The sequence below is a fragment of the Agelaius tricolor genome, unplaced genomic scaffold, assembly GCF_023055355.1.
Source record: "Agelaius tricolor isolate 1412-34295 unplaced genomic scaffold, bAgeTri1.0.p SCAF_5, whole genome shotgun sequence".
Classification (NCBI taxonomy): Eukaryota; Metazoa; Chordata; class Aves; order Passeriformes; family Icteridae; genus Agelaius; species Agelaius tricolor.
This window is the reverse complement of record NW_027269265.1, coordinates 36828582-36854937: the sequence shown is the minus strand read 5'-3', so window position 1 is coordinate 36854937 and position 26356 is coordinate 36828582. Positions and strand designations below refer to the sequence as shown.

General features: G+C 40.1%; 1 protein-coding gene across 1 annotated transcript; it reads right to left on the bottom strand.

Annotated features, from left to right (window-relative positions):
• Positions 1–1519: 1519 nt before the first annotated feature.
• Positions 1520–25342, bottom strand: LOC139590129 (cytosolic phospholipase A2 epsilon-like). The gene is made up of 20 exons (XM_071427306.1): positions 25316–25342; positions 23694–23766; positions 16003–16139; positions 15566–15697; positions 15177–15217; positions 14304–14346; positions 13703–13766; positions 12194–12354; positions 11890–11982; positions 11212–11249; positions 10391–10547; positions 9787–9923; positions 9096–9318; positions 7787–7901; positions 6970–7107; positions 6060–6167; positions 4773–4964; positions 4137–4303; positions 2593–2776; positions 1520–1758 (listed from the first exon to the last, which is right to left on the bottom strand). The coding sequence occupies exons 1-20, from the start codon at positions 25340–25342 to the stop codon at positions 1520–1522; spliced, it is 2469 nt and encodes an 822-aa protein (XP_071283407.1).
• Between the last annotated feature and the right edge of the window lie 1014 nt (positions 25343–26356).

Sequence of the window (26356 nt, the reverse complement as noted above, 5' to 3'; positions counted from 1 at the left end):
ATGTGTTTTCCAACCAGTATGAGGCTGGTAAAACTAGGAAGGAGCAGGTGCTCACCATCACTGAAAAAGTACAGAGGCAAAATCAAACAGAGTATCTAATTCTGCCAAAAATATTTCCAACAAGGAACAACAGTTGAGAACTGAAACTGCACCAGAGTTCCTCAGAGCTTGCAGAATTTACAAAGCTGCTGAAATGCCCAGAACTTTGCAGTCATGGGAGGACTTTGACAAATATAATGATATCGTCCTTGGCAGGCATTAAGGAGTCAGTCATGATACCCATTTTGACAGTTCAGGTACTTTAGTTTGAGCTCATGAGTGGCTGCTCAAATAAAACAGTGAGCAGGATTTTAGAATATAAGGCAGATATTATCTATGTACCTTGCTGGAAAATTTGTGGAAGGAAATAGCTCTTCTATAACTCTTGCCTACTTGTTTAGGCTCTGAGGGACTCTTGTAAGGCTCATCTTGGCTGACCCTTGACAAACTCGTAGATTCCAGCATCTGCCTTTCTTTCACAATGCTTCTTTATGTAAAACCAGTAAAAATCAACGTCTTAACCAGCTCCAGATCTAGAAAAGAATACTTCTCTCTCTCCAGTTACCTCTAAGGAAGAATTCACCAGAAACAGAAGCTCCACATCTGTCTCTGCTGGACTTTTCTTGGCCTTAAGTGTGCTGGAGTATGGGATACACTGTGATGCAGTGAGCAGAAAATTGGTATCTTACTGCGTGTCTCCAGTGTTGAATTACCATACATCCTGCAATCCCTTTCACATGCTCTCTGATTTCATAATAGTTCAATACACTGTACTGAACAAGTTCCAGATGATGCTAAAGCAAAATTGCATTTTGGGGAGATAACTGCAGAACATATTTGTGATCTGGGACAGGACACAGTTGTGAGAGGAAATAGCAATAGTCCTTCAAATCAAATGTCTAAGTTTGATTTAATTGATAAGAATAGATGATCAAAGACCTAAATGGCCACTGATCCATATCTCTGTTGTCCAACACAAATTTGAAAAATTAAACACCCTTCATAAAATACTGATTTCACGACAATTTATGAGCAAAAAGAAGCACCTGGGAAACAAAACTCTTTAAAGCTAGAAGCCCATTTCATTCAGGTTGTTAAAACTAAGTAAAATGTTTTAAATTGAAACTGCATGGCAATCACCTTTGATGTCTGAAGAGGGCTTTATGGTTTTGCTACCAATAGTCCCAATGCCAAAATATTTTGCATATGAAAAAATATTAGCAGCTAGCCACCAAGACCATAAGAGATTGCAGACAAGGAGAGCTAATGCTATTGCCCTATCACACACAGCTGAATCTTCATCTTTTGAACATCACACTGAGATGGTATTAACAACAGAAACTGCTGAGTTTAATACCACAATTCTGGATAGGATTGAGAAGGTTACTTAGAAAGCTATGGCCCCTGTCAAGAATGGTGAAGTATTTATCACAGGTATGCTGTCTTGGTAAATGCTTAGTAAGGGACAGGGAAATGCTGTTCAAGCAGAGGGCTGTGCCTGGGATGCTGGCTGGCTCAGGGCTTGTTTCTTCCGTGCCACAGCCGTGCGCAAGGCCTGAAGAATCATGTTCTCGTTGTTCATTATGTTGTAATTAGCCAGCTTCAGAAGCTTGTTGAAATCTTCTGCTTTCAGCGAGACCTCCCTGGTTGAGTATGGAGAAGAGAAACTGGAGATATCAACTTTGCCCTGTTCCATTTCAGCAGCAGTACGTGCCATGCCTGTCAAGGGAAAAAAAGGAATGTGTTTGTACAGTCCCACAGAAATACCATACTTTGATAGGTCAATAATAATTAGGGAGAGATCATAGATGCAATTACTATGAAGATAAGTGCAGTGCTACGATCTCTTGAGAAATCTGCTTCTGAACAAAGCCTATTGGAATAAAGCAAGTGTCATTTCCATTGCAATCAGCACCATCTGCTGGCCAGCTCATGGCACATCATTTTGTGAGGTCACCCCTGCTCAAGGGTTACCATGCAGATTCTTTGGTACAACACAAACTAAAAGGAATAGAGATATACGGGACAAGAGGAAGCAGAATATTCGTTGGCTTGGAAACCATCTTAAAAGCAAAGTCTCCATCTCAAATACTAATCCAGAAGGACACTTTATGTACGATTGCTTTGATATTCCAGCATATTAAACCAGCATCTTAAATGGCCTAAATAGAAGGCATAGTGGCCCTTCAGAGAACCATTCTATACTGTGATTCTCACCTAGATCTTGGTGTCATAAAACCACACATAATTTGAAAAATATACTTTGTTCTATTCACTAAAGTAAACTCTCAGAAATTACAAGAGGAGATTAGTTTCCATTCTTCTAGTTGAAGAACACATTTCTTCTATTCCCTGAATTGCACCAAGACACAAATAAAAATATGCACAAGACTTCACCAGATTTTGCAAACAGTTTGAATCGTCCCATTTTGCAATCTATTCACTTGTTTGAACAAGCAAACAAAGGGAGGCTCTGTTGGGTTGAGGGAAAAACACCCAGGGAGTGGGAATGTTCCTTGAGTCAATAAAGTTACCTGGGTACTGTTAACTTACCAGGTGCTACATATTTTTGAAAAGTGTCATTCACTAACGGAAAATAAAGCAGCAGAGGAGCTCCTGGGGTGTCTGCACCATCGAACATGTAGCACTCTTTCAGGTTCTTCTCATCATCTGTCAGTCCAATGCAGGGAAAAGGAATTTCCTGCTCTGCAAAGTATTTGCAAGCCTGCTCCAGGGGCTGGTCAACAGCAGCAGCACAAGGAACAGAAAAAATAGGAAGGTTCAGACTGCTGCCAAAGCCCAGCAGTTCATGCAAAGTTGCACAAAACAGACTGAGAATCAGACAGCAGAAATAACGTGGACACCTGCAGCCCCAAGGACTGCTTCTCAGTTGCCTGAGGAACCATTTGGAAATTGTCTTCCGGGAAAACACCTAATATCAAGATGGCAAAGAGAGTTTAAACCTGTACTAAGGCACATCTCTAAAATGAGAATATGATGTAGAAACAGAACAGATAAATTCAAATCACTTTATAGACCACTGATTAAATGAGAACTGAGTGAGAAAAAATGTGCCTCTAAGCAAAACTATATTTGCAGTCTAAGGCAGTAGGAGTCCCAGTACCATTATCTGTTTATATAGCAGGATAATTTGTGCATTGACCTCAGTAAACTTTAGCAGGGTTTTAAGACCAATCTACTCATGTCTCTAACTTTGAATTTTAGAAATAACATGAGATTTTCAAATAACATGCTCTAGACCTCAAAATATAGCACTAAAAATATTCATCAGAAGGCCCGTTTGTGGTGACCAACTTTGTTAAAATATCTAACAAAAAAGTACCACTTCATTTGGAATTAAGTATTTCCAAAAGATTTCAGACTACAAGAAAGAAATATAGTTGAAGATATTATCATTTCCACTGAAGTACAAAGACAAGTATTTTTCATGTGCAATTGCACCATTTAAATGTCTTCCACTTGAAAAACTGGCAGAACATTCACCACTGAACTTTGTGGTTAAATACTAAATACTGCTTTCAAAATGTATATAACCATCTTAACCAAATTAGATATCTGCAAGAGCAGCAAATGCAATTGATACCTCACTTCAAGTCCACCATTTAGGGAGAAAAAATATATTTATTAAAAAAGATAAAATAGAGATGAAGAAACCCATTACTCACTAGGCTGTTCTTGCTAGAAAATCAACATTAAAATAAAAAAGGAAGAAAAAACTCTTGCATTTATAAGCAAAATGCAGATTAAATTCAGCACTTGAATCACAGACATTGCCCAACTATATTTGTGGTGTTAAATATTATATATAAGACCATAATAAACATTGCAGCAAGGCTTTCTTAACTTCACTTTGCCTGTTTGTATTACACTGGTGAAGAACTTGGTGATGTTTCAAAAGTAATTTGAGAAAAATACACATATTTTCCTCTCTAGAAATTTCCATTCTTTTTCAAAGGTTTGAAAACAGCATGTTACTAAATTCCACTAAGTTCCATGTTTCATAGACACCTGTTTGAAAGTAGTGGAAAGCAAAGCAAAAGCTGTTGTGAAAGAAAATCAGTTTTGAGACTTCTCACCAATATCTGTGATCCACCTGTGTAATTTAAGTGTATGATGACGTCCACTTTCCGCTCTGGTCTCAGAAGGGGTGGGTAACTCGTTTCAAAGAAGAAAGCTGCATCCACCAGCTCCAGATGTTCTGAGTTGCCTCTCAGGTCATTGGGAGAGGTGTCTAGCAAAGTGTCTAAAGAATAGAAGTTTCAGAGCTATTAGCAAACTGCAAAAAGACATCTGTCAAGTTAGAAGGCAAAAGGAAGGTGAGCTTCCCTCCCATCCAGGATTTTCCCTTTGCATTAGAGTAGGTAGCATGCAGCAACCTAAAGCTCCTTCAGCCTCTCCCCTCACATTTTGTTATGTTTCTAAACCCATGAACTGCACTGAAACCTACACAGATGTTGCCTTATATTCAGAACCCCATCCTAGGAATTTTTATTCCTGGGAGGACTTTGAGTACCCAAGGACTAAATAATTGAACATTTGTGTTACTGAAAGTGAAAGGTGTGGGTAGTTCCTTCATTCTCCCTCTTCTCTGTGAACACTAACAGGTAACCACAAAACCCAGTCAGTTCTCTTCAGGACATACAAACATCCCACTAATTCCCAGCCCCTGTGCCTGCCCCAATGAGATATGTAGGCAGGAGAGCCATCCACACCTTTCCATTTTGTGAAATGTTCATGCTGGATGTACTCATTGTGCATCTGGAAGCCCCTTAGGAAGTTGTGGTACTTGGAGACAGCAGGGCGATCCGTCAGGATGTCCCGGAGCGTCGTGGAGAGGCCGCTCGTAGGAGTGAAAACGCACGTGGCCATCTCATATGGCTTCTCAGGAAGGTCTGGCTGTTCCTCTGGAGATACACAGCGTAAATGGCATGAAATTGAATTATAACCATAATTAAGCAGAGGCTAGAGACAAAGAGGAGAAAGGGTCACTGGGTCTTCTGTAATGGTGTGTTCACAGCTCAGCATTGCATTATTTTCCCTATGGTCTGCTGTGAGTTCCAGTTAATTCTGTGACAAAAGCATAAGCCTGTGTTTTCTAAACTCTGGTTGGTTACACATGACAAAAAGAATATTTTTCTTATCAAATAGTATGATATTGGTACACACTGAAGTAATTCACTTTTCCAAGCGAACAACAAACAGGGAAAATAATTTTATTAATATATTTTAAGGGATTACTGCTTTTAGGTTAAATATTAAATTTAAAGCTTATTTTGAAAAGCATAGAAAAATTTCTGCATTTTACTTTCAAACTAAATATTTTCACTTTTAAAAAGCTAGATTGTTCTATTTGGTTCAGTTGTGGACACCTGAATTCAACAAAACTTGCAAATTATTTATATAAACTCAAACATGAGACTTCGGAGGTTTTTTATGAAAACATAGTCCACAGAAATGTGGCCCAAGTCTATTTACTGGCTTTGCTTGAATTTTGTCATGAAGATGCTCATGAGTATTTCCAAGGAATGGTCTTTCAGCATGGAGCTGCTTCTCTCAGCTGCTGTAAGAGCTCCACCACATTGACCTTGTTTGATGTCTAGTAAGTCTTTCCATTTAGTCAGATCTTGAGGGAAGGATGTGCTGTGCAGAGCAAGGAGATATTGAAACAAACCATCAAGCTTCTTTCTGGCTAACAAATAGATTACATGAGGCTTTGACACAAGTATTTCTTTCCCAGCCTTTTAAGGACAACACTTTAGAGACTGCCTATCCCTATCTCTTTTATATCAAGGCCTGTCTGATGGTGCCTTTCCTTCTTGTCACAGTCTCACTATTCAAGCAAAGCACTGACTATTCAGTAAAATCAAATAACTTCATTTTTCTGGTATGTCCCATACCCAGAGACTGAGAGAAACAGGATGACAGAAAAGCTCAAAAAATGGGAAATGTGAAAGCAGTTACCCTATCAGAGGAGTCTGTAGCGAAGTATTTTGGTTTACCTATTTCAGTCACTTTGTCTTGGGTCCACCTGCGCCAGAAGTCTTCTGAATTGTCAGCTGCATGCCAGGCATCCAAGAGATTTTTGGAGAAGATACTACTCCACATTCCTAGAAAGTCAGAGAGGTATAATAAGCAATGCAGACATAAACACAAGTTCTTTTAAAACTGCCTTCTGCTCCTTCCCCAGCTGTTCTCTAACTTGTTCTTATTTCTATCCAATTTTTGCATAAGTTTAGACATCTGTTTCAGTGGTAGACTCCAAGTGCAAACTTATTTCAGAAAAAAGTCCAAGTCTTTTCCCTGTCACCATGTTTTACCTGGAATTTTTTAAAATTCAATTTTCATGTTCCTATTTTGATTTCCTTTTTCCTTTAATAAAAAAGTATTTTTCAGACAGCTCCTTCTTTGATCCTCCTCTTTCTCACCCCACTGATTTCTTTTCAACATTTTATTTGGCTTCCAGAAAGTATAATAGATTTTCAGCTTTGAAAAGTTTTTGCAAGCTACAGGAAATGATGATGCCTTAAAAGCACTCACAAAGTTACATAACAACTTCTTTGCCATTTTAATTTATTTTTCTCTTAGGCCAAATGATAAAACCACATTTGCTGGCAAGGGCAGTTGAATGAGTCTCAGGAAACATAGAATCACAGAATATCCTGAGTTGGAAGAGATCTGCAAGGATCATCCTGGCCCTGCCTAGGACAACTCCAAGAATCACACCTGTGCCTGAGAACATTGACCAAACTCTTTTTGAGCTCAGGCAGGCTTGGTGCTGTGACCACTTCCCTGGGGAGCCTGACCCAGTGCCTCTGCTGCCTCATGAAAACAGCAGTTTTTTGGGTACAAATTCCTGAATCATTGATATTTTTATTAAAATCTTGTCACTCCCCCTGGTTGGTGAGTTACCTTGCATGAAGCAGATTCGTGACTCAGGGATCTTCTTCATCAAGCGGCCCATGAAGAACTCACTGCCAAAATCCTCTGCACGAATGAAGGCGCCATATTTCAGGAAGCCCACCTCGTATGGCGTGAACTCCACCCACTCTGCCAACACATGCACCAAGGTTAGCTCCACTATAGAAAATAGCCCTGCTGCCAAGTTTGGAATGAGCCTCTCAGACATTGGCTCTCACAAGAAAACTGACTCAGGATGTGTCCTGAGCAAACCCTGCCAACAGCCGCTGCTGAACCAGCTATCATACTGTCCCCAGGTTTGTGAAAAAACTATGTCAGGGCTGGAGAAAATTCAAATTCTTCTTTATATTTAGTGAGTACAAAGTTTTCTCATGGAAGATGGACTAGAACTCACATTGACTTCTATTGCCTTTAGCCAGCTATGAGAAACAGTAACAGAATAGTTTGGATGGGAAGGACTTTAAAGATCATATAGTTCCCATCATGGGCCAGAACATATACTCAGCAAACTTAAAGCTCTAGTGAATTACTTTCTTGAAGAATTAATATAATCTCTGAGACTTTGTCACAGAATTATGTTGTGTTATTAGTCCGAAGTTAATACCTGAAAATAGACAATTGTATGCCAAGAGATCTTAAAAATTATTGAACTCTTGACATGTAAAGAGTAACTGGACATGATACATTTCTGAACACTGCTTCTCTGGGCTTGGAGTGAGAATTTAAAACAATTCATCATTATTTACTGTATCCCCACAGTGTATCTCCCTTGGTGAAAACATAGTTCTTTTCACAATTGAAACATTACCTCTGAAATCTTTGGTGGCAACTTTGTCCTTGACATTAAGGGCAAGGTAGATGGGCAGTGGGTTCTGACCTTGGTTCACTGCCTGACGTTGATCAGAAAGTCTGTGGTGGCTTTTCTGGATTCGAAAAAAAAAACCCAAAGAGTTACCTTATAATCAGTTCCTTAAAAACATGAGCTTATAAAGACTAAGACATAATTTTCCTGAATTTGCTCCTAAATTTACTTCCATGTGCTTGAATAACTGAGGACAAGAAAGCAGGAACAATTTCTGTTAAGATAACCGGCAATGTTCACCTTTCAGTATACGATGAAAGCGGTGAATCACTTCACATTCTGTTCTAGCTTTGTATGGTTAAATGTAAGTTAGAATATACTGCATATCTGGGTAATTCAACTGTTATCATATACTTCATCTGTTAATGATAAGAGCTCTTCAAGGTAGCACATTAACGACTCTTCTAATCAAGATTTCTTTTTTTAAATACTATATTGAAAGTTAAAATCCACAGAGGAAAAGTCCTTGAGCTGTCCAATACTAATGACTTATACAGGAAATGGAGGTTTTGAGTATACTTCAGCCAAATTAAGTTCTAGCAAATTTTGCTATGTAGCACTGAGGCTGGAAACACTGTGTGGAATATTATATGAAATGAGAATATTTAATATTATCTGTTTCATCTAGACAAAAAGTAAACCATGTTTACATAATTTTGAAATTGTTTTTCAAAAAAAACTTTCAAACTTTTTTCCAGATATCATCAGTCTGGAGAAAGTTTGGAAAGTTTTTGCTTGTATCATTACAATAAAATTAGAAATTGAAGATCCTGGGAGATCAAATTCAAAATAGCTGAAAGGCACTCACTGTAGCTAATATATCTCACCAGCTCTGGATCTATATACTTTCTTATCACTAAGTCACGAACTGCTGAACTTAATGGGTACATCTGCAGTACAATCAAGTCAAGATTGCACCTTGTGCAAATATTGCAGCAGTGGAGAGATAAAAGCATAGGGCCATGAAAAACACCTAAGAACCTTAAAAATTTCTTGCACAGCAGTAGTGTTAATCAGCATTATGCTTACTTTTGAGCTAGTCTGAGCATTTCTGGCACATTCCATCACACTTCAGGCTCCAGTGTAGACACACACTCTGTCTCCAAGATATTAATGTAAATAAGCGGTGTTCTTATGCCTATGCACCAAGTACAGTGTTACTGACCAGGTGTCCCTTCCTAGGGCTCTAGTTTCTTGAAATAGTTGTAAACATTAATTCAACAACTTTATGAGAAGAAAGATGTATAGACATTACCCCATCATTTAACATGGCTTCAATCATGAGCCCCCACAGATCAATAAAAGATGTTTTATGTCCTGCTTGGGTCCTTTGGCTCAGCTCTCTGTAATAATTCCTCAGACTTTTCAAGCAAAAAGCCCCCATCTTGCACTTGGCTGATTGCTTCCGTGCTTCAATAATTACTTCCCCAAGATCCTTACGTGACCAATCAGCATCTTCATATAGCTTTGTCATTGTCCTGCAGACAGGAAACACAATGGAATGCAGGGAGAAATTAACAAGATGCTTTGAAACTCAGAGAAAACTTGAAAACCTTGTAGAGTTTTGGATGCATATAATTTTATCTTTTAGTTACTCTTCTTTTTGAGTTTACTTTGAGCAGAAATGAAAGTCTAAAGTCAACCAGTAAAAAATCATTTAAACTGAGATGCAACACAACAGCTGTCAATGCTGTTTCTGTCAAACAGTAAATAACAATAAAAGATCATTTTCCATAGGATTAAGGATGTTTACACTTCCAATAACGTCTCCTCTTTTGGTTAGGGATAGGTCACGATGCACAATAATTCTTTCATAGGTGATTCATGGCCCAGAGATGGAAGCAATAACTCAATTTATCACTTTTACCCTTTCTGAAACCGAGACAGAACATAGGCTTTTCTTAACACAACAAGATCCAAACAACAGTATCAAAACGATTCCTCACCATGTTGTGCCAGATGAACCACTGATGTATGAAATACAATCCAGAACACGCAACTTTTGGAGACCCAAAATGCTGCCATACATGGCAGTGAGGGCTCTTATACCACACCCTGCAGTGGTCACAGCCACTATAGGCACCTGTTTGACACAAAAAAAGAGCAGAAAGTATAGATGAAAGAGTGGCATTAAGGCACAAATAATGCCAAAAGATTACAGAAATGCAAAAGCAGCATCCAGACACTAGTAAGATAAAACACATAAATTAAGAGATAAAGCACCATTTCTCTATACTGTACATGCCTGTGGGATAAACTAGGTCTTGGCACTTCAGAGAGGATTTTTAAGAAACACAGACCAAACTATTGGTTTGAAATGCCTTCAAATAATTCACTTGCAAGCTGAGTGGAAACACAGATTTTGCTCATCTAAATAGACAGTTGAACTCTCTAGCTGAGATCACACTGGTGGCAGAGTGCCTGGAAGGATGAGCTGATGTTAACAATCCTCACTCCTTATCCAGATGGAGGTAAAAAAATCATCTCTCATCTCCAGGCTTGAGGGAAATGAGAGAGAAAAATCCCCCAAAAGTGGCCTTAACTAGTTACCTCATGCTCTTGCAGATCTTCCTCCAGATGAAGAACGTCCTTTAGTGCAGCAGCAACTACCTTCTTTCGGTTTTGCAGGAAATTCTGTTCATCTGTGCAGAGGTCAAACCCCAGGCGAGCATCAAGGTTTCTTGGTCTGAAACACAGACCCTGAGTCCTGAGACCAGGGCACAGATATTGTTGTATTATTAGTCACTGTGGACAACTCAGCTGTGCTTGTGAGTGTTTACAGACCAGTTTGTGGACAGTATAATGTAATAAATGGGAAAAAACAGCACCACAGACAGGCCTCTGCTAATTGCTGTGGCTGAAAATGAGAATGTAAATAGGAAGGCAGAGCAAAACATGACACACTGTCCATTATGGTATCTACTACAGACTTCTGGTTTTATTTGCTCATATAATTTGTTTTTCAAGTGTCAGTAGTGCTGCCATGCATCCTGTAACTAGATACAGGCACTGCAGCTGTAATATTAGAGAAACAGCTACCATGCCTTGAAGTTATTTTGTTTGTATAATTCAGAAGTGTGATTTCTTTGTGGAGCTGCTTTCTCCATCTTTGGGCATAGTAGTGCACACAAATCAAGACCTCTTGCTGAGATGCGCTAGCAGCTTGGAAATTTGGAGGACAGGCGACCCATTATTTAATTTGCCATCAATTAAAAAGGAGAACCTCACAAATAAAAGCCTACAACCCATGATGAACTCACACATCTGCTGCCATCTGAGCCTGCATTGACCGCTGCTGATTTCAAATGAGCTTTGTGTAGGAGCAGATGTCCCCTAGTTATAGAATCAGGTCTTGCTGGAGACTCACTTACCATTCATTTGCCTTTGTGTACAAGTCAATCGTCCTGTCCTGAAAATTGCAATACAAACAGTGTAAGCAAGCTCAGGCTGTTACTCCTGCACCTCCCTCCCCCACTCCACCTAGGGCCTGAGTTTCACTATCTTTGAATTCAGCAATGTGGCTGGAGAATCTGGCCAGCAATGGCCTGTACTGTGAGAGACCTTCACAAGTTCCAGCACAATCTGGGTTGAATAAAAGTAAGCCATTCACCCAAGCTCGGTGGGCTTAGGGCTCTTCAGCTTCTCATAGTTTAAAATTCATTATTTGGGAAGGTTGTTGAAAGCTGGGCATCTGAACCATACACATATGGACGATCTCTATTTTATCTTCTACTTCAGGCATTCACTTTGAAAATATAAGTCCTAAGTGCCATACTGTTAGGGTGCATACTATGTTGATAAACATACATATTAGACATGTCCTGAAGAAGTTAGTTTAAACTCAGAACAGGATTTCACAGGGCATGCCTGGATCCACTGCAAAACAGAAGAAAAAGTAAGTATTGCATAGTTGCAGAGCGACTGTCATTCACACTTTATACCACAGCATGCTGTGTCTGACAGGAACTGAATCACTGAGCTCTAAGACTAATCATCCACCGAACTGAGTGGTGTTGGGCTGTTTTCTGTTAAGAAAGATTTGTTCTCACCTCTCCTATTGATATTTTCTCTTGTATAGGAAGCGAGTTCAGAGGTAGAGTCACAGATTCATTCATGTCCCTTTCATTTTGACTTGATATAGACTGGAAAAAGTGGTAAGAGAAAAATAAACAAGTTAGAGATTCTACCAAAAAAAAGAAAAAAAAAAAAAAGAACAAGAGAAAAAAGGTAAAAGCAGTCTCCCCTGTCTCACATACATGCTCTAACCAATTCCCAGCACACACAGATCTGCACACACACTCAGATCTTGGAGGTCCCCAGTGAAAGAGCTACATGTTAGTGGTGCTCACGTACCCTGCTGAGGCGTCTGCGCCGCGGCAGAGCCACAGTGAGCGCCGACTGGTTGTACTTGATGTAGTGGAACCTGGCCGGGGACGTGGGGCACAGGCAGGAGCTCAGCGTGTGCGTCTGGGTTCCTTCATACGACCCGTCCACAGTTAATGCAAACTTTCTCTCTGAAGCAAAGGTGTTCAAACTTAAGCTCTTCAAAAATAGTAGATGATTTGTTTGCACAGTAATGTAATAAATGCTTTCCTAAAGTAACAACATCAATTTGATACCCAAATTACAGGAAGAATGAATAGACTGATTTATCTGAGGGTTTTAGAGATGGTGTACAGAACGTGTCATATAGTGACTATTGCTATAGCACCACTGCACTTCCAAATACATGTGATAGCAGATGCTATGGTTCTGTTCATCAGATAATGATTCACAGCCAATAATAGTTTGGGGGGACACTCTTCTGAAAGTCTGAAATGTGCAAAATACCTTATTATTACACCAGAATAATGTAGTAATATTATATGCTATCTTATTGCTGAGATACTTTGAAAATTTTGGACTTTTGGGAGAAATGTGTTTTTTTAATCAGACCACAGTTCTCTTTGATATCAGTTAAATCTCAGTCCCTCTATCATGTTTCTCTTTCCTTCAACCTGTAATATTTCTTTTGAAATATTTCTAGCACTTAAATAATGTCTTATGGTTTTTCCCTTTCATGGAAAAAGCATCTGATATGTCTGTTGAAGTAATAAAAAATGGCCTTTATGTAGAAATCAATCCACAAGGTTCAAGGTAAAATATATTCTGTAAAGCTACACACTCCAAAGTATATATTCAGCCTTCAAAAGAATTACCTCACTTAAACATTTTCAGTCACATCTAGCAAACTTTTTCTCTGAGCTCAGCTGGATCATCCAGGTGCTTAAGCAGTGTGCTGGATTGGGGTCATCATGAGATGTCAGAAGAAGATACTTGAAAAATTGCATAGGAGGCACACAGTTCCACAAGTATGGGCTTGACATGGCAGTGATACACTGCTTTAAGTGTTCAGTAAATGTCTTTCTCAACATACTGTGTCTTGTGTTTCAACCAGTGGCATGTCTTATATTGTTATACCTAAAGTATTCTATGAAGTTAGGAGGTAAAAGAGGCCCAATTCTCATTCTGCCCATTACTTTGTCCCAGAATCCAGAGACAACAGGAGTTACTTCAAGTTTAGGACCCAAAAAACCTCAATTCCTTGCACAAATGCTTTGGAAAATTGTAAATATCTGGCAGGGTGTCACTGCAGAGGAAAATCTTTTCTGGGGAAATTAGACCACATGCTCATGTCACCAAATTCAGGAATAATCGGTATTTTTGATCAACTACAACCATCTCCAGAGGCCACTGGCATCAGTGAGATTTTGTCTTGCATCCTAAATAATTTTAAAACCAACATATTCAAGTGTGAAACACGGAGTGCTTCTGCCATTAAGCGGCAACCTGATTTGCTCTGTAAGTCAGTGAAAGGCTCACCTATAGTGTCCTTCCTCAGCCTCCCATCGTTCACCTGCACGTCCAAACAGGAAACCTCACGGGACTGTAAGGGACAACAGGGCAAGAGACAAAGGCATTCACTGTCAGCAGAGCTCATCCACTACACCAACCCATGCTGACAGGGTCTTGGGGCACAGACCTCAGGGGAGAGGTGGTGCCAGCCTGTAAACCTACTACCAGGTCTAGGGAGATGGGATTGGACTTCCACATAGGAAATAACAATGCACAGAGATGAGTAAAGGGATCTGCTCACTCTGCCTGCAGGAATGGCCCTGAAAGGGCCTGGGGGAGGATCAGCCACAGGAGAAGGCTCTCCAAACAGGGTGCCCAGCTCTCCCTGAGCAGAGCTCAGTTTAGGCAGAGGTGAGCACTGGCAGCACCTCACAGTCTTCACTGCTCTAATCTCTTCCCAGCGCAAACTGGGACCACACGGGACAGCCAATGCCAACACCAGCTTTAGGCTGTGTGTGTTGGTCTTGGTCAATGCCTCCATGTTATCACAATGGCCTGGTACTTTAACACCAGCTTTGCAACAAGCATTCCTATACAGAAGGGAAAAGGATTATGAAATAAAAATTACCACTAGAACTCCATTAGTAATAATGTTTTCAGGAGGATCTGGACTGAAAGACAAAATGGAAAACAATCATTTCAAAACCAGCACATTCTTATTTTACTCTTTTACTGACTCTTCTTTAAGCATTATTTCATTATCTTTTAAAGAAAAAGTCAATCTTTGTACAGGCAGCACAGATAAACAGAATCAGAAATTCCACATGCATATTCAATCCAATTTGCCTCTCACAGGTTAGTCTGAATTTTGCAACATTTGTGGACATCCACCAAACAGAGAAGTTCCTCAGTGTATTAGAGAGGATAATTTTCTGACACACTGAAGACAATGTACACAGATGGCATAATCACACTGTTGCCCAAAATTGTTTGGTTCAAACTGTAGAATCAGAGCTAAAAAGTTGCTGAATCCATCCAACCTGTGATAAAAAAAAGGGGGGGAAATACCATTTGCCTTAAAAATCAGCAGCACAAGGACTGATCTACATGTTTATTCTCTCTATAAACTGTACAGTCAGCAAAGAAACAGAAAAAACCCTAGTTATGACAGAGCAAACATCTGGGATCCCACAGTAAAGAGGGGAAACTTAAAACTTCCTCCTATGTAGAATGCGCCTTTCAGCTTGATGAACAGCTGCCATCAGCGATATCTCTATGCTCCCACTAGCACCTGTGCTTGCTTCTCTGTGTGTCTGGATGCCCAGTGTAGATGCATGCATACCAGGCACCATCATGCATTCTTTCTTCATTAAACACTCTATCCAAAGTTACCTTCTGTTCTATTCAGATGTTGGCAGTGTTAGGGGGCTGCAAGTGTGAACTAATTTGTAGCAGTACCCCTGTGTTTCCATCTTACACCTCCAGCTTTCATCTTACACACCTGCTCTCCATTGTGAATTCAACCTCCAGCTCCTCTTTTCCCTGCAAAAGAAAATTAAGGCAGTCACCACAGCTTGGTATCCTGTGGAGAGAGATACCCTACAGGAATCTGTGCCCTTCAGGGGTCTCTATAAACCTTTTGTTGCTTCACATGCCACAGACTTAATTTTCTTCATGTTGTATCTGTTATACTTCTAGTATCATATACTCCTAGCATCTTATCCACTAATTTAGCTGACTCCTAGTGTAGGCCTTGCAGGACAAATGGAATCCATACCGCAGGGCCTCTTGGTGGCTGCTCCCCCCTGCTCTCTCTTGGCATGTTCTCCACACAAGCATATTCTCACCTGACCACACCCTCTTTACTTTGTCTTTGAATTTTATCCATACCTGTGGATTCAGCTGGAAACTTAGCTGAATGTTTTCTCCAAGCTGGATTTTGGAGACATCAAAGAAAACAGTGAGGAGATGGTCATCTTCAGTTACTTTGTCCTCATCACAAACTTTAAGCTCCAGAATGTTCTGGGGAAAAAAATAAATAAATATGAAGGGTTTAACAAATATAACATGCTACATATACTTCATTTTAGCAGAACCTTGGGAAAGAATGAAAAAATAGAAATATTGCAGTTGCTCTCTGTGTACTCCATTGACTGTGCAGGCAGATACAGTCTTAGCAAACCATCAAAATATAAAGATATAAAATACAGTAAGAGAGTGTGGATACTGCACAAAGGATCTCAGAAGGACCTGTAGAGGTGAAGGACTATATGGTGTGCTTGCTATCTGGTAAGAATAGCTGTTGGAGGTGTCTGGAGCAGTCTTACCTTAACCTGGCTCTGAATCGTGAAGTGGAAGGTCTCGTTCCATGTTGGGTTCTTGCTGTTCTGGACAGTCTTGGTGCGGAAGTGCTGCACTGAAGCTGTTGGCAGGCTCAGGCTCACATAGCAATCAGACTGACTTACTGTTGAAGACAGGAAAAGCAGGAAAGCAGTGGTCCAATGCAACAATCTAGTCCCCTGTAAGGTGGGCATTTTTAAGCTCTGTACACAAAGCAGTACATAGAATTCAGGCCTGGCACTAGCTAAGATACCATCAAGCTGCTGCTAGAAAACCATCTTGCTTTACTATTGTGAAGGCCTGTAAGCGTGTTCTTCTTAAGAACTACTATTTTATAAGTCCTGTGGGAAAAAAAAAAAAAAATAGACATTCAAAATACTCAGTTGTGTTGCTGAAGTGCCATCCATACACATAGGGGCACACACAGAGTAGCTTCACAGGGCTGGCCACCGTGGACATTAGCAGCTGTGACAGGAGCTGCAGATGGACAGAGCCCAGCTCCTACACACTGGACTTCCACAGGTAAGCATGAACATGCCTTTATATGTCTAGAGTAGGTCTGGCTGTAAGTTCTGTCTTGTCAACTTCCTGAGCATCCTTTCTTTCTTCTAGGACCTCTGACTGCCAGTGTAGAGGAGGCAAGAGCTTGTTGCATTTAAGGTTACCATGAAGCCAAATTTCTGTCACAGAAGGCACATCTTCTACCAAGGCACCTGATTTCAATCTGCTTTTTTCCCTTATGAATTTTAAAAAAGGAAACACTCAGCAACAGAGTTTTTCAAGAAAATATAAAGAAAAAAATTCAAGAAAAGAAGATTAATCACCTGTGGAGATGAAAATATTGAATTTAATCTTCTATGAAGAAGATTATAAGAAAAGCATTGAAATGTCAAACAGTTTGATGGATGACATTTGCTTTGAGAAGCAGCTGTACTGGAGCAGAGTTTTCAGCAATAAAGCTGTATTTAAAAAATGTATTGCCTAATGTCACTATTTTCACCTACATCTCTGTGCCTCAGCCAGAGTGGCAAAGGTATTTGCAACACTTCATGTACAGGTGGAAGCTTGTCTGTTCTTCCCAGCCCAGAGTGAGCTGACATCGCTTCTTTGCACAAAATTGCATTGCTCTGCTGTTTCCATTCAGGGCATGTACAGGTCGTAAAGTTCACCTGTTAATTTTAATGTTTCCAGATGTAGGCAGGGCAGCTTCAGTGCTTTTATTTTCCTTTCTCAGCTGAAGTGGCCAGTTGTAAAGTGCAGCTTCCCACCTGAACTCCTCGTAGGAGCTTTTAGTTGGAAGGAGTGGTTAGCAGCAGTCTGCAGGGCTTGCATATCAACAAGCACTTTCATTCTGAGGTCAGAATAATCTACTGGCAAATATATTTGTCATCATTATTAGGAAATAAAAAAGCAAGCATGAATCAATAGATTAACGATCTTGTGGACCCACACTCAAAAGTCAGGGATGGTCTCCCTACAGAACATGATCTCTTAGTTAGGGACAACAACCTACACAAGTGCCAAAGATTGCATGGGGGGCATTGCCATAAATGCCAATCCCATTAGTAGAATTATATTTCTTCTTTTGGTGATACCACATACTCAAACATTCCTGCCATCACATAGCAGACACACCTTCATCTGAACAGCATCTGAATAGGCCTAACTCCTGTCACACTTCGTTTTACTAGCAAACTTGACTTTGGGAAACACAAAATAATTGACTTGACTCCCCATGTGTAACTCAAGAATTAACAAATCAGCCCTTTTTTTGCCCCTGATTTCTCTGAGGCTTAAGTCATCTTTTCTGAGTAACTCTGAATGAAAGAAGAGTAACTTTGACTGATTAAATAGTTTTCATATATATTACAATATATGTTTTCTTAAAAAAACATCAAAACACATAAAAATTAGCTGAGCTTCTAACAATTCTAATAGCTCCCAAAATTCTATGTGCATAAGGAAATGTCCCTACAAAAATCTTTTTTGGCGCTTGGGAAGCCCTGACCCATATTAGCTCAGATTGCTGTTGGCTCATGTCACCACTAGGAGAAGGATCAGAAGGATCCAAATGGGTAAGTCTATGGGTAGACCAAAGTTCATTTCATTGACATTTCCCAATTAGTAACACATCCTCTGATTTCATCTGTTGCAAAGAACTCAGTAGTATTTTGAAACTCCATCGATCGTTTCTTATCTGTAAGTGGTCACTGTCTGCTACTGCATGTATCATCCATCTTTGAGAAACAACTACCTGTCAGACAGCAGAGCCCTGACTTCTCATTTAATCTCTGACTTTCTCTGGGAGATTTCTGACAGCCACTAAACAAGCATGCTTCCCTCTTCCCAGCTGTAAAATGCATTTGATGATGCCTTTTGCACTTCAGAAGTACCCTCTGTAACCTAATTACCTCTTGTTTGTAAATTATTTTCCAGCTGTTAAGAGGGAGGCATTTACAACACCCAGGAACCTTTTTTACACATCTTGAACACCTCAGGCTGGTGTTCTGCCTGACCACCTCCAGTTATAAGCAGGTGTGTGAGAAATGGCACTTCGCTGCCTATCCTGTGCCCTGCCTGGTGGGTCTCACTGCAATATCCCTCTGCCTTTGCATGCACACACACAAGGCTCACACAGCCAGCCACGTGCGAGCAAACCCCCACCACCCTGTACGTCAGCCTAACCAACACATAACTACAGCAACCAAGCTCTGACAGGATACACAGAGCACAGCATCACACCAGGGACCTCTTGGGTCCCTCCCCTCCACCATGACACATTAACAGCTGTCAAACATGCTTGGGATGGCAGCCATGGTATTCCCGTGGGGCAATATCCGGCCAAAAGAAGGTGTGGCAGCAGGTATTTATGAAAGCATGGATTCCTCCTCTAGTTATTACACTAAGTGTCTAATTATCTTCCAGGATAATAGCAGGCAGGACTGGATCTTAATTGTGTGTAGGAAGCATTACAACGACATGACCCATGCTAAAAAACACCATTGCCACAGCCCCATGCTGCATCCCAAACAGCAGGACACCCACACATCTGGCTCAAGCTGAAATCTCATCTGCCTCATCGAGAGGTCAAATTTAAGCAGGGCTCAACCGAACGTTTTCTTTTTAATTACTTCTTTTTTAATGTTAACAGATGCAAGCTTCAGCCCATCTGTAATCTGTGCAGAAGCCTCAAGCATCCTTCTCCTTATGGACTGCCTTTAGTTCCTCACTGTTTCTGGGAGGTAGATTTTTCATGATACTTAAAGTTTAGTTTTTTCTGATTGTGCTGCTGAAAGGACCTGAACCAAGAATGTGGTCTCAAACCCTGTTTGCCCAGAGCATCTCCTTGACCTGGTCTTCCTGCACTTGGATCCAGTCAAGTCACAAAATATAAGCTATCAACACCAGGGGAGAGGAGCATTTTTCTTCTTTTATGCCCACTTCATAGCTAAGTAGGTACCTGACTAAGGGCAGGGGGACAAGTCAGCAGCGCTGTCTTCCAGAGGGCAAAATACTAGATAATTGATGGCATTGAAACTTTTAATACTATCTTTTAAATAGGAATGTGGGCTACTTCTGTGGCCTTACAGAAGGCAACTTACAGGCAGGCTTATCAGAATTTGTTCTGTCCAAGGAGATCAGTTCCTGTCCCCAGGGATCATTCAGTATTCATCTTCTAATAGGTAAACTTCAAGAAAAAGCTTTCACACTTTCCCCCACCCTCCCCTTAACTCTGGGTAGAGCACGCTACAAGTATCCCTAAAACTATATTTATGTAATATCATTTACATCCCTCTTTTTAACACACCTTTGTTGAGATATTGCTAAACAACCTTACTTGTTTGTCTTTATCACTCCACATCCTCTGATTTTATAATCATATTTCATGCAGCACCTAGGACAATAGGCTGCTGGTGTGTAGTTGCAACTGCTTAAATGGTGAAGTAAGAAATAACAATGAAACAATAACAACAATGCAAGAACAGAACACCAGAGGAAGTCTGTGTGTTCCTGCAATAAATATCATGGTAGAACACAGTTCCTCAAACAATAATGTATTTTACTGACTATAATTTTTTCCTGGATCTCAAGGGACTTTAACATGAATTGATCTCATATGTGGCAGAATTGCTACTGCAATTCTGTAAAAAAGTTTTGTTGAAAATATAAAATATACTTAATCGTTTTATAAAATATAGTACCCAAATTTGTCTTATATAAAAGAAATCCAAAACTTGAAATTTCCAAAATGAAAAAGCATAGTTAAAATAAAAAACTATAAAAGCTTAGAAAAATATCATTTTCTTACTAAGAAAATAATGAAGAATATTTTTAACTCTGTACTGGTCAAGGTCCATTTAGCCAAGGGCCCACATTCAATGTCCACTGAGGGGTCTTGGGCATTTTCAGGAAGCAGAGAACGATGGCTTAAAATTCCTTAACTTAGTATCCCCATGCAGTAGCTTACTTTCACATTCTTTATCCCTTAACACTTTTGTTTCCTTGCTTTTCCATTTGTTAACACCACTTAAAGACTTAATTTCTCTGCAGCATCTTGGTTTTTAGTCCCCTTGCCCACTTTTTTTTGGGAAGGAACTTGGTCTTATCAAGGATGGACATCATGCCTCACATTTATAAATGGGTGTCTAAGGAGAGTGTAAGAGGGAAAACATAATTTACTGCTCTCTCAGTCCTCACAATTTAAGATATAGAGACTTCCTGAGCCTACTTTAACTGGATTTTCTTTTTTCTTCTATGAACTTGTCCAGACTCTGCCTGCAACCTGCATAAGCTTTGGCATTCATGATCTCCTGCCATGGGGAATTCCCAGGCTGAACCACATGCTGTAAAAGCCACGTCCTTCTCTTTGTCCCAGAGCTATCGTGGTTGCCCAAGGTGAGCAGCTGATCTTGAAATTTGCAAAATCTCAGGAGACAAAGCTGTGTATTTAAGGGTGGGTTGGATTGGTGCACATCCAAGGCTTGCCCCATTAGGGAATCAGGATGCTTGCAGAGGACACACCCAAATCTGGGAACTGGCAAGCAATCACAGGTCCAGGAATATCAAGAAGCCCAATGGGCCTGATGAGCTTGTGGGTGTGCTCAGTGAGAAAGGGGAATGTGAAGAACACAAACAAGGCACTAAATTCACATGTGTTAATAATGATATCAGATATGCATTAATACACAAGTGGAAATTTGTGTTATAAATTACACACTAAGGGATCAGAGGGAAGGGTGCACTAAAAAGATTTGGGGTTTAAAAAGCAGAAGGAAACCCTTTAAATTGTCTTAGTTAAAAGTACTCTCTTATGCACTCAACTCCTATTAAATATCTTTTACTATCTATTGCATAAGAAATGGTAGTGATGTTTTGAGATTCTCTTGTTATGGATTAATTTTCCCATCTCTATTACCTGGAAAACAGAGCAGATAGACCAATAATAAAGTTAACCTGCAGCACCAGGTTGGGAGACCTTTTAAGCACTAGATGAGTATTAAACAAAGTGATCTGAAAACTCTACAGAAACCTAGTGCAAGGTTAGGCACAATTGGCAAGAGATAGAAGAAGCCAATTTAAAATGTCAAAAATCAGTAAGGTGAATCAAAAGTAGGTGACACTTGCAATCTTGCTCTATCTATAAAACTTTGCAAGAAAGAGAAAGTAATAAAAACAGGGCTGAGAAAAGGAAGAATGAGAAAAAGTATAAGGAAAATGGTCCTATACAGAAGTCCACTTTGCTGGTGATGGAGGACATGTGCTTCTGAGTTGTAAGACTGCGTCAAGCTAATCTCTAGAGAACTGTAAAGATGACTGAATCAACTCAAAAATACTCCCCTGGTTTTACACAAACCAGCAAAATTTTGTTTGCATTTTTTTATCTCAAGACTCCCGTTTTGCTGCTTCTCAGTGGAAGTCCTATAAAGTTATGGACACGCAGTGTGCATTAGCTTTTACATTGTCAGAAAAGCTAAGCAGAGGTTAAATTAATTCATTTAAGCTTTTGAAATATAGGTTTCTTTTATATTATAAAGATCCTGTCATTGAACTCTGTGGCTTCTGTACATCTGGCTGCATAGAAAAATAGGTCCTCAAACAGTTTAAATGCAAATCTTTCTGATAAATACAGCTAAAAATTTTCACACTCAGTAAAATTAAATGTTACTGGAAATAAGCAGCTTTCAGTCAAAAATAGATTCAACATTGAAATAAATAAGCAAGGCAGTGCTCCCTGACTGGTATGATTTTCTTTTCCTACACAATGAACATCCATAACAAATATTCACCTTTTACAAGTGCGTGTCCTCATTTTTTTGTGCAAATTTTTTTCCCCTCCAAAATCACCTGTCACACAAACTTCTCCTTTAGAAAGCTCTATGGGGTGCTGGGACATGGCTTGGACTGGGAAGCAGAAAAGGTTGAGCATTTCACTCCCTGTTTCATGCCCGTGAAACTTTCTAATATTGAATAAGACACCATCAAAACAAAATAAACTCCATTCAGAAAAAAACCAAAAACAGCCTAAGCATGAAAATGAAAAGCATTGATCTAGATGAGAAAAAGGTTGAGAGGAATGTTGGTAAGCTCATTGTCATGCAGACCTCTTAAAAGAACATAATTATCTAAGGGAGATATCTAAGGGTTGCAATTTTTCCACACCTCTTTTTTCAGCTCAGTGTGCATGTTTGTACATTCAAATAGGTTTTAGCTGTAGGAAGGGATTTTTCTCCAGACTATAACTGAGCTTCAAATATGCTTTCCATGCTGTAGAAGTAGTCTAGTCAGAAGGTTCATATGGATTCTTCTTCCCCTACATTCATCAACAACAAAGCATCTTACTGCTCTTCTCTAAAAATCAGAGTGAAAAACTCTTCCTCACATATCTTTGGTCTCTGTACAAACTGTTGCAGAACTTGAAGCAAATAATTATGGAAAGGCACAAAAACATCTTGTCCTGGATCTTTTTAAGTGAAGAACTTTAGCTTGGTCATGCTCATATAGAAACTTTCTGCATTCAGACCTTTCTATGTATATAAATGAACAGATGCAAGACAATCAGCCCTCTTCTCAGATAGGAGGAGGTGGTTGTCATTCAAGCTATTTTTTCTAATGTTTCACAGTTCAGATATTTATGAACCATTAATAAATATTTGCATAACTGTAATTCCTGGGCAGTTTGTAAAAGTTTTTAAGAATAGAAAAAGCTAACTGTGAGCCATGTTTAGGCATGTGAGCTATGCCTTTTGCTGAATGAAATTTGATAATCCATAAGAGGTGCCAAGTGTGCGGTTCTGAGCTCACATCAAATATTCTTTGATAGGCCCGGAGTTACACAGGGTGGACATTTCTGTAAGAAGGAACCATGGAAAAAAAGTTCTTATTGCAATCTTTCCTGTGAATAAAAGAACATTTATTTGCAGATTCAGATGTGAAATATTTTATGCAATCTGTGCAAACATGTTCTGCATTACAACTGGTGGCTAGACTTCAGTGTTATATGGACAAAGTTATAAGAAAAACATCTTCTAACTGTGTTGCCTCATCTCCAGCATACCAGCATCACACATCTTCTATCTCTCTCCTTTTAAATGTAGTCTGTAGTGTTTGTGACACTTGATATATTCAGAGTAGTTTTACAAGCATGAGGATGCTCCAGGGGTATAGCCAAGATACTCACACAAGTCAGCTTTCCTGGCATTTTTCATCTGTATGATTTTTACGGTGAGCAAGTTGCATGGAGACGGTTCTGTCTGTTGAAAATCACACAAAATGCACGGGATGAGAATGCAAAAAGGAAAAACAGAAGTATAGCATGAGATAGAATTGAATTAGTGTTTCAGTTCCAAACAACAAAAACATTTCTGAACTGAGGTTCCTCCTTGTGCATTGCCTTCTTCCCAGAAGGTTTGTAGCCAAGTGTGACCACAGACAAGACCTCTGACGTCCTCCCTTGTCCATTCTGAGAACACTTGTGGTAAACTTCAGCTTGAGGTATCTGACACTTACAACCCAATCTCATAAGAAAGGTGTGATAAAGAACCTTGCTGTGTTATTAATACAGCTGACACACATCTTGGTCTGAGAAAATTCACAGGATGTCATATATATCCATTATATTTCACAACGAACAGCAAACAATCTAGCAGGGCAGGAATTAGTAACGATATCATGGTGTAATGATGCTGCACATCAGTTGATTTATAGCTACATAATTACATTCTTCTGTCTGATATAGAAATAGAAGTGCTGGCTTTTAAAAAATGAGGACCTGGAAAGGGCCTTCCAGAGACTATCCCAAACTTCTCAGGAGGAGTGAGTGAAAGGCACAAGTCTGTAGTTAATTACTTCTCTGTGAATAATTCAGCTCACTCAATCTTCCTTTAAGCAAAGCTCTGAGGAATGTATCAAAGGAAATATTTGCAGCTTTTGGTACTTAAAGGGGGCTTTTAAACAAAAGGGAGAGTGACTTTTTCCACAGCTAGTTATAGGATGAGAAGGAATGGTTTTAAACCAAAAAAGATATTTTGATCAGATATTAGAAAGAAATTCTTTACTCAGAGGTGCTGAGGCACTGGAACACTTTGCCCAGAGGAGTTGTGGGTGCCCCATCCCTGGAAGTGTTCAAGGCCAGGTTGGATGGGGCCTTGAGCAGCCTGGGGTAGTGGGTGATATCCCTCCCCCTGGGGCTGAGGTTGGAGCTAGATGATTTTTAAGATTCCTTCCAACCCAAGCCTTTTTATTATTTTGGGAAACCACCTAAACATAAAGGTGGCTACCAAAAGACACTTAACAAACCTGTGAGGAAACAGCACACTACCTACAGAGCAGGGAGTATCACTGCAACAAATACATAGATCAGTATATAACAATACATTACCATTCATTCCCTTATGCCCAAAAACTGCCACACTTTTTAAGAAAGCTGTATTTAACATCTCACATAGTATTAGTTTCCTTACTTTCCCTATGCATTCATTGACATTAGTGATAACTCCTTATTTTTCCTCAGTGGGTTGTTTTACCTAGCCCAGTTAGGTGGAAGCAAAAAGGTATTTTTTAAAATTAATTGGGAATCTTCAAAACAGTAAATTACTACATCAATAAAGTTTTTGCATTTCTGAAGGCCAAAACACAAACTAGTCACAAAACTCAGTCAGAGGGAAACCCTGCTTTGCTCAGGATAATAACTCTCAGAGCTGAAGATACAAGAGGTGAAACATCCCCTCCTGGAGCAGGTCCCCTCTGCCGCCAAGGGAGCCTTCTCAGCCCATTGCAGGGCCTCCTCTTGCCTTTTCTTACCTGGCTCTTGCTGTAGAACAGCCCCATCGTGGTCCTTTCCTGTCGGAGCCAGGTGTGAAACGTGCTAGTGTAGTGTAGCCGAAGGAGTCTCCGGCAGGCAGCTCCGTGTGCTTTAAGCGGCCAGGAGCCGGCAGGCAGGTGTGTGAGTGCCTGACTCAGCGCAGCCTCACCCCGCCACCACCCCCTGAGCAATCCCGGCTCCTCCTCCTCTTCCTCCTTCTCTCTGCCCGGGAGCGGAGCGCGGGCTGCACACCTGCACCAAAGTCTCTGCCTCTGGCACTGCAGAAGGAAGGTCTCCGCACTTATTGTGAGAGGGAAATGAAGACTGAAAAGTGATTTTCCCTTCAAGGTTACAGGCATTGAACAAATGGTTTACACTTTTAAGCATCCTCATCACTTTTTTGAGGAGGCCACAATGCTCTTGCCCACAGGTGAGCTGTCAACTTGCAGTCCCTTGTGGGGTAGTGACTGGCAGCAGCCCGGGACGAGGACTTTGGCCAAGGGCATCCAAACAGACCAATGTGCATACAAAAGCCTTTTATAGCTTTCATTGCTTTTAGGGAGTCTGTGTTCTTTGCTTAAAGGCACATATGAAAGAAATTTTGTCATCTCCATCTTACCTTCCATTTTGCTCTGTTCAGGCAGTAAATTGTCTTTCAGCCAAGCAGATATTGCAGTGACAAATACTGCATGAAACAATTCTCCAAATCACCTATGGAACCTGTGAGAGAGTTTCCCTTGTAAAAAAAAGCTTTAAAAGCTCACTTACTTTCTCAGACATATTCTTACTTTGTGCATCTGAATTAAGATGCTTCTGTGAGCGACCTCTAAGAGGATATATTTGGGAGGATGAAATAAATGTTGAAATCAATGTTAATTACTCCTCACATTCTCACATACCCTTTATGTCTTCACATTTATAAGACTTCACTGCGCAGGACACTACACAGCATGTGAGGTGGTCCCTGCCTCATTGATGGAGTAGACAAAATTATTACACAAGAAGTAAAAAAATGGGAGTTTGGATTTTGGATTTGTCTT

Coding starts and splice junctions, on each gene's coding strand:
- LOC139590129 (XM_071427306.1), bottom strand. CDS start 25,342: ATGGGGCTGTTCTACAGCAAGAGCCAG. Junction 13,767..14,303: donor TTACTAATGGAGTTCTAGTG/GTAATTTTTATT, acceptor TGTCCCTTACAG/TCCCGTGAGGTTTCCTGTTT. Junction 11,250..11,889: donor AGAAAATATCAATAGGAGAG/GTGAGAACAAAT, acceptor TGCAATTTTCAG/GACAGGACGATTGACTTGTA.